The sequence below is a fragment of the Taudactylus pleione genome, unplaced genomic scaffold (genome assembly GCF_031769625.1).
Source record: "Taudactylus pleione unplaced genomic scaffold, aTauple2 ptg000309l, whole genome shotgun sequence".
In the NCBI taxonomy this organism is placed as follows: Eukaryota; Metazoa; Chordata; class Amphibia; order Anura; family Myobatrachidae; genus Taudactylus; species Taudactylus pleione.
This window is the reverse complement of record NW_028284710.1, coordinates 10174448-10187253: the sequence shown is the minus strand read 5'-3', so window position 1 is coordinate 10187253 and position 12806 is coordinate 10174448. Positions and strand designations below refer to the sequence as shown.

The following is a 12806-nucleotide window of genomic DNA, read 5'->3' as shown; positions in this document are numbered from 1 at the left end:
GAATGAGAACGATGTGCTGCTAACAAAGAGTTAAGTATTAGAGAAATACATTGCTGAATTGCATCAAAAGTGTGTGGTCCTTCAGCAGAAAGCGGAAAAATTAAAAAAATGTGTCAAGGGAAATCAGAGTGATGCAGCGCGTACACAAGGAAAAGTGGCCGATTTAGAAGAAAAATACTTTTTAGTAGTCTCCACAAAAACAGGACTTGCAGAGTCTGAGTTAGAAAGAAATTCTCTGCTTGAGAAGCTCCGTGGAGAAAAGGAGAAAGAACTGTACCGTGCACATGCTGACATTTAAAAGTTACAAGGAGAGAATGAGAACCTGGAGAAATGTCTGTTAAGTACACAGAACCTGTAGCAAAATCTCCAAATGGAAATGTATGCCACAGAACTGGAGCTTCAGTGTAAATTACACATGACAGAATCTGAAATAGCTCTTCAAAAGTTGAAACTGAGTGAAGTTGAAGATATGGACAACAATCTTCTACAGTCTGGAAGAACAGCTCTCTGCAACTAAAGAAAAATGCCACTTGGAAACGGGAGAATCAGAAGAGGAAAAGTTGGAAACACGCTGAAACTGGATTCCTTGTCCTAAAATGGCGTCTGATGTTTTTATTGAACCTTGTGGGACAGAAATACAGAAACTCAAGAAGTTACCACTGGTTGAACATGAAAATGCTGGCATGAAGAGTGATATGCTACAGATGCAAAGTGACTAGTATAATGAACAGCAAACAAACAGTGAATTGCTTGAACAAAGTAGGATGATCCAGAAGGATAATCTCTTTCAGCAGCAGTGGGACAATGGAAATGTCCTCATCAAATATACCTGTGTGCAAGCTGGGATAGAAGTATCAAAGTTGGGAAACTCCTTGAAAGGATGTGTTGTAAACGTGGATGAGATACCTTGCAGGGACATTCAACTTCACGTTATGTCTGAAGGAGTGAAGTCTTCCCAAAGGGTTCCAGTTCCAGATAATAAAGCTGTCTCTAAAGTTGGTGCTGTGAAGCTGACAAATACAGATGATGATTGTTTGTCTCTTGAGGAAAAGGTACAAGATATACAAATCCTACTGAACTATTGATGGCTCCCAAGGATGAGACTATGGTGTCGCCATGTAGTCAAAGTTATGTGAATGTGACTAGGTCACACTATTTAGCAGTAGAAAGCAAAGCCTTAAAGAAAATTAATATTGACAGTCTTGTGAAGAATAATACACCTGTACAAGAAACAGTGGGCCTGATTCAGACCCGCTCGCTAGATGCGATCGCTCGCATCCAGTGTATGCAAATTTTTGAAAGTGACGACATGGGAAGCGATCGCTCGCCAAGGCATAAGCACACCCACTTTGGCTGTGCGAGCGATCGCTCTGTGTATGCAGACACCCATTAGTGTATGTTGAGACGCCCACTAGCGCACGTCATCTCCAGGAAGTGTATTAAAACATTGGTACATCGAACACCATCGGAAGCTAACGCAGCGCATGTGGTTGCCTTACCCTGCTGCAAGCACTGCGAGGACTTCAGTGTAAAAAATAGGCATGTGACGTGTACTATGACGCTGCCTGTTAATTATGCATGCCTTAAAAACGGCGTTGAAACACCTAGGCAAGCCTGCGTTCGCACCTCCACACCCCCGTTATTAGTGTCCTGCCACGGTTACCACCAACAAACGGCCTCTCCGGTCACTCATTTCTCTGGGCTGTCTTTGCTGGGCGAGCGAGCGGGCTGCAATCGCACAGAGTACTTCACGCACGCGCAGAATGAAGCGTGTGCATGAGCGTTCGCAAACCATCGGGCCGCTTGCGAGCGCACAGTGCTAGCAAGTGGGTCTGAATCAGACCCAGTATCTTTATGCAACCAAGATGGAACTTGCAATGCAGCTGAAGTTGTCTGTGAGGAAGTGAAGTTATCTCACACTACAAAAGGTGTTAAGCAAGTAAACCAGCTAAACAGAAGCTAAATTAAAGACCTATGTGGAGGGTAAATTGGAATCTATGCTGATGGAACATTTTGAAGTTGTTCATTAAATTTTGAGTGCCCAGCAAACAGATGCCCCCCAAAATCCAAAAGAAATGAGCATTGCTGACGTGGCAGATAGCCATCAAACCCATGAGATGAAGCTTGTGGATCTATGCAATAAACATCTATAGCGTTCCCGCTAGGCTGTTTCAGCGGGGCACCGCACACTGCCCTATTTCTAAAGGGCAGAAAGCACCCTGCCCTCCGGCAGTGCAGCGGCCACCGCCAGTGAATGGATGCACCCGGCATCCATTCAGTGACCACAGCGCTTGGGGGCTGCCCAGCATGTCCGTAAGTGCCAGGCACACCCCAAGAGTGACGGAAAGGGGAAGCATCATAATGACACAAGTGCCCTTTCTCTAGGTCCGACGCCAGGCCTAGAGTGAACACTACATCCAAGTATGTTACCTGGACAAGAGAGTCCAGAACCTGAGAGTGGCAGTACCAGTATGTCATCTGATTATATAAATCCAAGGTCTGAAAATTATTATGCTGGTGGTTCTCAGGATGATGGTGGCTCCTTAAAAGAGGATGAGTTACCAGTGAAGCATGCTAGTAGCCGATACAGTGAATCAAGGCTGAAGGTTAGAGAAGTTTCAAGAAGACGTGGTCCAATTGGTGTGCCAGTAAGAGGTTTAAGCAAGAGAAACCTTTATTCTGTTAAGAAGAAACCAAGAATAAGCCATTCTTTGTCTGAACCAGAAGATTCTAAAAAAAAGTCTGCATCTGTCTTGGTCAACACTGTACCACGGTGCGGTCATTCAAAGCGCATCTTTCACTGGATTAACTTGCCCTGTTGATCAATGTAGTAAAAAAAAAGAGAAATTGAATACATTTGACTTCCAGGGGATAGTTTTGGTCTCTGAATCTGCTTCCTTGACTCCAGACATTGCAAAAAGTGTGCAGTATGAAGGTCCAGACTTCCTGTTGTCTGATGTGAGGAAATACAACCAAAAAGAGATGAATACGACTATAGAGAATGTCAAGCTTCAGGAGAAATTTGTTGCAAAGGTTAAATATATTAGCAATTGCTGAGCGATTTATGGCAACCGATAAAGTGCCATAAAGTCAGGCACGGAGGACCACAAATCTCAAAGACTGTTTGTGTGACTTTATGAAAGTCAGGCCAGTGTCCAGACCTGCACGCCAGGCAGGGAGGACCACAAGAGAGACTTTGTGTAAAGGCCAGGAGGCAGTGTTTATACTTGTAAGAGACAGGACTGAGGGCCTGATTCAGCTTCAGCCGGAATAGCTAAGCTGCTCGCAAGCAGCTAAGCAATTCGGTCTGTGCTGATATGCTAATGCAGTAGTAGGCATCACGCCTCCTGCTGCGTTACGTATCCGAGCTGCATTGTCCAACGCATGGGGTCACGCAGCCGGCCGCCGCTGCTGCAAGGAAGAGGCCAGGAAATCTCAGTCAGCCGACGGGAGTTCCTGGCCTCTTCCCTCCCCCCCCAACGGCGGCAACACGCCTCCGTGTCGGTTAACTGAGGCTGTCGCCGCCCCCTCCCCACCCTCAAATGGCAACAGACTGTTAATCACTGCCAGTTTGCGAGCGGACTCGCAGACCCGTTCTGCACATGCGCAGAACGGGTCTGACGCCTGCACAGATTCCCGATCATCAGGAATCTGCGATCAGTAGTGCATGATAGACTACAAGAGACTGTGTTACATTTGCAGACTAGCTGTCCATGATAGTCAGGGTTCAAGAAGTGTGGTAGTGCCCTGAATGTTATTTTTTGTTCATGAATGCTGACAGTAAAGCATCATTTATTTTAATTTAAACCTGAAAAGCTGCGTGTGGATTTTTATTATGCACCTACTCACTGCACCACTGACCTCTCTACTGAGCTAATTACACCAGATATATCACAATACACACCCTTTAATTACTTAACTCGCTAATATTTTTTTAAAAAAATTCCCAAAATGGTTTATGAAATTATGTATATTAGAGCTATTTAAACCCCATTCAGTATTTACAAATATGCAGAATTGTTAATCAAATCATACTGAAGAAGGGTTAAATAGCTCTTGTTTACATAATTTGAACATTTTATCATCAATTTTGAGGGCATTTTTGGAAATAATAGTTTTAGACAGTTAAAAAAGAAAACTTTACAGATATATATATATATAGGAAGAACAGCAAGTAGCAGGGGGGCGCGCGCATTGCTGGTCGTTTCCGACTATAAAGTGCCCGATTTGCGACGTCGTTATCGTGCAATCGCCTGTCAAAACCGCCTAGTGGATGGGCAGCATTACCTCCATTTCCATTACAGAGAAAGACTTGAATTTTGCTCAGACCTGGCAGTCTTAAACTTATTCTTATTTTGAGACTTTCATCTAGATTTACAATCCGTCGGGGTTTACAAAGCCACCGATAATCGGCAGCTTTGACCGATTTTAAAAAACAATAGCAATTGACGCTAAATCATCGTGGTTTAGCATTAATTACTATTTCCCTTTGAAATCCATTGGACAAAGCCGATCATTGGTGGCTTTGTAAACCCGACGGATAGTAAATCTACCCCTTCATCTTGCAGTTTGTTCGTCAACTGCATTTCAGGAGTACTCCAGGCAATGCAACAGAATGTTTCACAAACACAAAATTGATTCATGTAATAATGAGTATCCTGATGTCTCCTCAACTCCATAATAAATTTCAGACTAAGTATTTCAGCAGACAAAAAGCATACATTTATCTATAATAATAAAAGGTGTAGGAGTTTTGTTGTAACATCTACACTGGTATAAAACAATAAACATATGACTAATAAGAACATTGGTTTCAATGGTCAAAGTTTTTTCCATTGATGGTGTAGTTTGAATTGTTTCTTCATAATCAATAGATTCATTCAGATGTAGGCATGCTGTGATGGTCTCCTGCCTTCTCCCACCTACAGCAGAGAATCAGCTGGGCAAGCAGTGTAGGAGCAAACATGGGGGGCCGGACAGTTGCTCTCAGACTCCCTGTGCTACTCTACTTCATGATGACAGAGTGCACTGTATGCTGACTAGGGGCCTGATTCAGAGCCGCTCGTAAGCGGCCGCTCATTCACTCCGAGCGATGTTTGCCCAACTGCGCATGCGTACGGATCGTAATACGCATGCGCAAACCAGTCAGTGCGGCCGAAAATCGTTTGTTCGCTAAATAGCGAATGCCTGCTATTTTGAGTGACAGAATGAGGCGTATGTGGGTGGTAACAGGGGAAGGTGCTTGAAAACGGGGAGTGGATATCCGAACGCAGGCGTGCTTAAAGGTCAAAACGGGCATTTTAAGGGTGTGCATAATTAATACAGCAGCGTCATTGACCACGTCACTGGGTTATTTTATAGTCAGAACTGCTCGCAAAATTGTGGTAGCAAAAACCAATCACAAGAATAGCGAGCAGTTCATACCCTGGTCGATGTACTCGATTAATCTAATAAATAGCAGACATGACGTAGGATGCGAGCGGCCAGGGGGCGTATTTTTTCAAAAAACGACCGCTAGTTTTGTTCGCTCGTTCAGACATAGAGGCGTGAACAGACCGCAAAGAGCGAACGGTTCATTTGAATAGCCACCCCTATTTTCTGAACGAGCGAGCACAAATAGCGTCCGGCTCTGAATCAGGCACTAGGTCAGAAGAACTCAACTCAGAATTTGTCAGGACCCTCATATGGGTGTCATGGGTGCAACGCGAGCAGCAGCAGAGCACGGTGTAACCACTGAAACTGAACAGCGATCACACAGTCAAATATGGTGTGTGAGTGGTGGGTATCAGTGGGTAAGGAGAGTTTGGCCTGCTAGAATCATGGCCACTTACCACCTATTTGAAGCCTTCCTTTAATTACAGAACAATGTTACACAAAAACTGGAGCTGCCATATTATGGCCGAGCAAATGAGTAATTCCAGCTGCATGGACTCTTTAGTATACAGTATAAACTATTGCACCAGTGTGACCTGTACTGGGAGGGGGTGGGGGTTTAATATTTACATACATGTGAGGAGGAAATAGCCACTGGCCCCTGTGTAACAGTATTTATCTATATATGAGGAGGGGGGAATCTCCAGCCTCTGTTTAATATTATATACTTGCACAAAGCTGCAGAAAGTATTAGCAACAGGAAAGGAGTGGCTGAGTCAGCTCAGCTACTGTAAGCCATCTCTGCCAAGACAACAAGTCTTTTCAAGTACTACTACTACCTGTATATAAGATGTCTTCATTATAGTACTAAAGTCACTATGAAAGACTTCCAAATAATATGAGATATGGTAAGAACTTACCTTTGTTATCTCTATTTCTACGAAGTCCATAGGGTTCCACAGGATACCTTGGGGTATAGGTGATGACGTCAGGCATAGGGCACCATAGAGTTAAAGTTTTCAGCCTCCCAGGATGCACTAGGGTCCCCCTCCTATACCCCGCCCCCGAGCCAAGGCATCTCAGTTACGTACCAAGCCATAGGCCGGAGGAGGATAAGGAAGAGAGAGAAAAAAGATCTGGACACACACAAGAATCACATTCTCACCAGAGGGAGACGGAAAAACCGGTGACCAGAGCAAAGCCCATCTGCAGCACAGGTGCGACAGGGCGGGAGTCCTGTGGAACCCTATGGACTTCGTAGAAATAGAGATAACAAAGGTAAGTTCTTACCATATCTCATATTTTCTACATCAGGGTCCACAGGGTATCCACAGGATACCTTGGGGATGTCCCAAAGCAGTATCCTTTAAGGGTGGGGACGCTCCTGTGCTGAAAGGAGAATCCGCCGCCCGAAGGAAGCATCCTGAGAGGCAAAGGTGTCAAACGCGTAATACCTCACAAAGGTATGGACTGAGGACCACGTGGCAGCCTTGCAGATCTGGACTGCAGAGGCACCACGTCGAGCTGCCCACGAAGGACCCACAGACCTAGTGGAATGAGCCCTCACAGAGGATGGAACCGGAAGGCCTTCATGAAGATAAGCTTCAGAAATTGCCATACGAATCCAACGTGCCAAAGTCTGCTTTGAAGCAGGCCAACCCTTTTTACGGATGCCATAGAGGACAAACAAGGCGTCCGACTTCCTAAACGAAGAAGTGCGGTCAACATAAATCCTTAAGGCCCGCACAACGTCCAAAGTGGCCTCACCCACTGAAAGGTCAGGTGAGTTGAAAGCCGGCACAACGATTTCCTCGTTGATGTGGAAACTTGAAACAACCTTAGGAAGGAATCCAGGACGAGTGCGCAGCACCGCCCGGTTCCTATTAAAAATCAGAAAAGGGGGTCTACAGGAGAGAGCCCCTAAGTCAGAAACACGTCTGGCCGAAGCAATGGCCAGAAGGAAAATTGTTTTAGCTGTTAGCCATTTAAGGTCCACTGAGCCCAGTGGTTCAAACGGCGGTCCCTGAAGAACCCTCAGGACCACAGCTAAATCCCAAGGCGCCGCCGGTGGAACAAAAGGTGGCTGAATTCGAAGAAAACCTTGCATAAAGGTGCGCACATCAGGGATGCAGCAATCCTACGATGGAACCAGACTGACAGGACAGACACCTGCACCTTCAGACACGCAAGGCGAAGCCCATGGTCCAGTCCCGCCTGTAGGAAAGCTAACACTCTAGACAGACGGAACTCCCGAGGGGCATAACCTCTCGGTCGACACCACTGGAAGAACGTATGCCACACACGATGGTATATCCTTGCAGAAGATGGTTTCCGAGCCCTTAGCATAGTTTGCACTACAGAGCTGGAAAACCCCCTGGACCTTAACACGGCCGTTTCAACAACCACGACGTCAAAGAGTGAGCACCATCGTCTGGGACTTTAGACTCTGAGGCAGTCCATTTCATTTGGACAGGATCAATTGCTGCAGAGGTCTGGAGTGAAACTGGGCATATTCCACCATGTCGAATACTGACACCATGGAGCCCAGTAACCTCATCGCCGAGTGCAGAGACACTCGGCGACTCTGCAGACAACTGCGCACCCTCAACTGTAAGGCAGAGATCTTTTCCCCCGTCACAAAGATCCTTTGCTGTCTGGAGTCCAATAAGGCTCCGAGGTGTAGAATCCTCTGAGACGGGATCAGGGTGGACTTCTGCCAGTTTATTAACCAGCCGTGCCATTGCAGTACCGCAATCGTCAGGTCCAAGTGGTGTAGAAGGAGCTCAGGAGATCCTGCTACCAACAGAAGGTCGTCTAGGTACGGCAACATGCGGACTCCCTGCAGCCGCAGGGAAGCCGCCATGACCGCCATAACCTTGGTGAACACACGTGGTGCTGTCACCAGGCCAAAAGGCAACGCCCGGAACTGGAAGTGATCGTTGCGGATTGCAAACCTGAGGAACTGTTGATGGCGTAAAAGAATAGGGACATGCAGGTAAGTGTTCTGTATGTCCAACAACACCATGTAATCCCCAGGCTCCAGCGCCAGAATGATGGACTGTAGAGTTTCCATCCGAAACCTCGGCACCCGCAAGGACTTGTTGAGTGCTTCAAGGTTGAGGATCGGACGGTACGACCCATTGGGTTTCTGCACCAAAAACAGATTGGAATAGAAACCCTGGCCCCTCTGGGAGAATGGAACAGGCACTATAACTCCAGCCTGGAGCATAGTGTGCAAAACCTTCCGTAGTTCCATGGCTTTGTTCCGGTCTGATGGAAGACCCGTGGTGAAGAATCGGGATGGGGGCCTGTGCCGAAAGGAGAGGGCATACCCGTGAGAAACCACCTCGTGAACCCAATTGTCTGTTGTGGTTACCGACCAACACTGGCGAACTGCAGCAGGCGGCCTCCCACTTTGGAATCCCCCAAAGGGAGGCCCGGACCGTCAGGCCGCCGGCTTGTCATCTGACTTAGGGGCCGGACGTCTGGTACTCCAGGCCTGTTTCCGGGGCTTGGACGGTTTTTTGGGGCCAGCTTGTCGGGGAAAAGACTGTGCTTTAGGCCTACCCTGGGCCCTGTAAGGCCGAAAGGACGACGTACCTGAACTGGAAGGAACGGCAGCAGATGGGAGACATGCAGATTTGGCTGCCGCCAGCGTGGCTACAATTTTGTCCAGATCCGGACCAAATAGGACTTCTCCATTAAAAGGCAAAGCTTCCAAGCCCTTTTTGGAATCAGCGTCTGCCTTCCAAGATCGCAACCATAAGGTGCGACGAGCAACTACAGCTGCCGAAGAAAGCCGGGAAGTTAGGGTACTGATATCCAAGGCCGCTTCATTGATGTAAGTGGCCGAATCCCGGAGATTGCCTACTAACTCCGTCTGCTGAGCCGAACAGTCGGAATCCAAAGACGCCTCCAAACTATCCGCCCAGCACTCCGTAGCTCTGGCTACCCAACAAATGGCCATAGCCGGCCTGGCTGCCCCCCCCCCCCCCGCGAGGGAATAAACAGACTTTAGGCAGATCTCCACCTTACGGTCCGTAGCGTCCTTCAAGGAGGACATGGAGGGCATGGGCAACGTGGCACTTCGGAACAGGCGTGTCACATGAGAATCCACCTGTGGAGGGGATTCCCACTTAGAAAAATAATTGTCCGCAAACGGGTAAGCCACCGCCAAGCGTCTCTGAGGCTGATACCATTTACCAGGGTGTTTCCACGCCTCCTCTAAATGGTCTACTAACTGACCAGAAAGAGGAAAAACTGTGGCGCCACCCTTAATATCCTTAAAAAAGGCATATTTTGACTTGGACACCGAAGGATCTTCATCCTCAATCACTAAAGCCGTGCGGACTGCCCGAATAAGACCAGGAATATAAACCTTGGACTTGGCGTCCGACTCTTTAGTACGGAGAGGTTCTTCGTCAGAAAGATCCACAATCTCCCCATCATCAGTCGTCCCGTCGTCATCCTCATAAGGAGTGGACAAAGACGCCGCCGGCCGCTTATGTGGCCGCAACACAGACTCCCCTTGTAACACGTCCGACAAATGCTGTACAGAACTTGTCAGTGAACTAACCCACGCAGGCTCCTGAGAGACCTGGGGAGGGGAAATAGGGAGACTGTGGGGTACCATCAATTGTCTCGGGAAACCCTGCATGGGTGACGACACCACTGACTGCTGGGACAATCCCATCTGTGAAAACGCAGGCTGCAGAGCTAACTGGCCCACTAGGGTTGTAAGCGCTTTGGCGAAACAAGCCCAGGGCGGTTCCTGTACAGGAGCCATGACAGTAATTGGCCGCGCCAATAAATAACACTGCCGACATAGCCCCTCCGCGTTACCCTCCCCCTCCGCTATTGGTACCTTACACGCAGTACACATAAGCTGGAGAGGAAAGTCACTCTCAGACATGATGGTATGTATGTGACCCCTCTCACTGATACTTGTTAGTATAGTGGGAGAACCACCCTGCAATCACCGCACCGCAAGGGCTTTAGCAGAAGAAGAGCAGGGACAGTAAAATGGCTGACAGTAGAAAGTGAAAGTACAGGCAGCAGACGCTAGCAGAAGTCACATACAATGCAAAGGAATCAATTCCTGCACTATCAGCGCTGATCCTCAACTACGCAGACACAGAGCCTGGTAGGACACAGCGCTGCATACACAGACCTGTTACCAACGGAGGAGAGGTATGCCGGGGGACCCAGACCACGATGCCACCGATCATCAGCGTCCAGCAGCGCTCACCATGCTTCAGCAAAGATGGCCACCGAGGAGCAGAGAGGAGGCCGGCCTGGGGGAGGAGCGCTGCCACAGGGCCAGTCAGCAGATGCAGAGAGGGCTGTGTGCAGCGGGGGAGGCGCCGGCTGTGTACAGGGAAGGCGCGCTCCCCTGGCATGCAATTAACCCCTGGGACGCCGCAGCGCTACCGCTCAGCCGCGGTCCGCTGTCCCAGGGGGGTAGTGGAAGCGCAGGTTAGTTACCTGGCTCCACGCTGCAGCCAGTCCCCAGGGAGCCCCCTGCCTGGGGACTCTGGACCATGTGCTCAGCAGGGACCCACCGCGGGAGCCTGCTGCTTACCTGCTGCCCCCTTGAATCCGGCCATGGTCCCAAACATCTGGGGTCACCACTAGCTGTGACACCAGATGCTTACCAGCATCCCCGGATCAGTACCGGCGTTCTGGTACCGGCGGGGGTGTAGGGAAGACAGCATGGACGTCAGCATTGGCTGTCCATGCTGTACTTCCAGATGAGCAGCCACAGCTGCTTGCGAAGAAACTTCAGGGGCTAACCTTAGCCCTCCTCTAAACAGGTGCATCCGACTCCGAGCCGGGCACCAACGAAACTGAGATGCCTTGGCTCGGGGGCGGGGTATAGGTGGGGGACCCTAGTGCATCCTGGGAGGCTGAAAACTTTAACTCTATGGCGCCCGATACCTGACGTCATCACCTATACCCCAAGGTATCCTGTGGATACCCTATGGACCCTGATGTAGAAATAAATGTGTTTGAATAATGTGTTTAATTAGCTAGTTTATCTCAAACAAATAGAAATAAAAGTAAAAATTGGAAACTATTCATGTTCTGGAACCAGCGGTTAGGACTAAATGTTTTGTGACCAATGTTAAAAGCATCAGTACTTCCAATTTTTCCTTTTGATGTCCCATCCCTAACCAGTAGCCGTCTCCTTTACCAGCTGACTAGAAAATATTTTATTATTGCGAGTACAGCATGGTACACTTTTTGCAGGAACTTATTGCACTTTGGTAACATGCCCACTCTCTTCGAGCTATGAGGTGTAAATGGTAAATCTAACTTGGTATGCTTTTACAGTGTGAAAAGACATTTGTGCGTAAAGCATGTCGTAAAATGTGTTTACGTCCTACTCTGCCTGTGCCCCTATATGTGCAGTTATCAGCCAAACATTGTATGGACCCCAATGACTGAGCAAATCGTTTTATGTAATTTCATTCTTATGGTCTCCATATGCCCTTAGTGCATAGTGGGAATCTAAATCAAAAATATGGTAGCCCTATTAAGCATCTAGAATCAATACAAAATGTTAGAAAAAAAGTACTTACCATCTGTGGCACACCAAAAATTACAATGTTTGTATACTGTGAAAAGCTGACCTATTAAAAAAAAGAAAAACATTTTTTTAAGTAATATCAATGAATTTGTCTAGTTTTAGCTACATTTTACAAAATATATTATTTTTATAGTATTATGATACATTATAGTTTGCCCACAACAGTACTAAATACATCAGAACATTGCTCATTTGTGCTGCAATATAGCAATGGCTTCCCTTAGCCCAGACTAGCAATGCACTCAAAGCTTCACCTCTGACTCACCACACGTGACCTAAGGCAGGGCTCGACAAAAGGGGGCCAGGTCGCCATGGTGACCAGATTTGGTTGCCTGGCGACCAGATTTTCAGCAACCCCCGGGCCCTGTAGTCAGTGACGAGCTGGGCCGGGGGGCACGGTGCCATGTGCAGGGGGCTTGGCCGCGGGCATTCTGTGTCTCTGTGACACAGATTGCACCGAGCGTGTAGCGCTGACCGGACGGAGTTCGGTCAGCGCTACACAGTGACTGACAAACACACAGCCGCCGGCGCCGGCAGCTGTGTGTTTGTTTTAAGTGGCAGCCAATGAGAGTCTGTTAGACTCTCACTGACTGCGGCTGCGCCCACTGCAGGAGCCGCTCCATCTTCCGGCTCCTGCAGTGGGTAATGGGAGAGACGTCATGAAGTCTCTCCCATAATGCAGAGTGGCCTGGCCCGGGAGGACGACCGGAGGAGCGGATGGCGGCGGCGGGAGCGGGGATTCAGGTAAGTGGTTTTTTTTTTTTTTATTACGTGTGGCACTACTGAGGGGAATAAAAGGGGGAGAGCACTACTGGGGGCACTACAAGGGGGAGAGCACTACTGG

General features: G+C 48.2%; 1 protein-coding gene across 2 annotated transcripts in view; it reads right to left on the bottom strand.

The window, feature by feature from the left end:
- Positions 1-12806, bottom strand: part of ATPSCKMT (ATP synthase c subunit lysine N-methyltransferase) — a 138707-nt gene that overhangs the window by 59390 nt on the left and 66511 nt on the right. For both annotated transcript variants that reach the window (XM_088442349.1, XM_088442350.1), the window contains exon 4: positions 11955-12005. In XM_088442349.1, coding sequence (XP_088298475.1) covers positions 11955-12005 — 51 coding nt within the window. The remainder of the gene's footprint in view (positions 1-11954; positions 12006-12806) is intronic.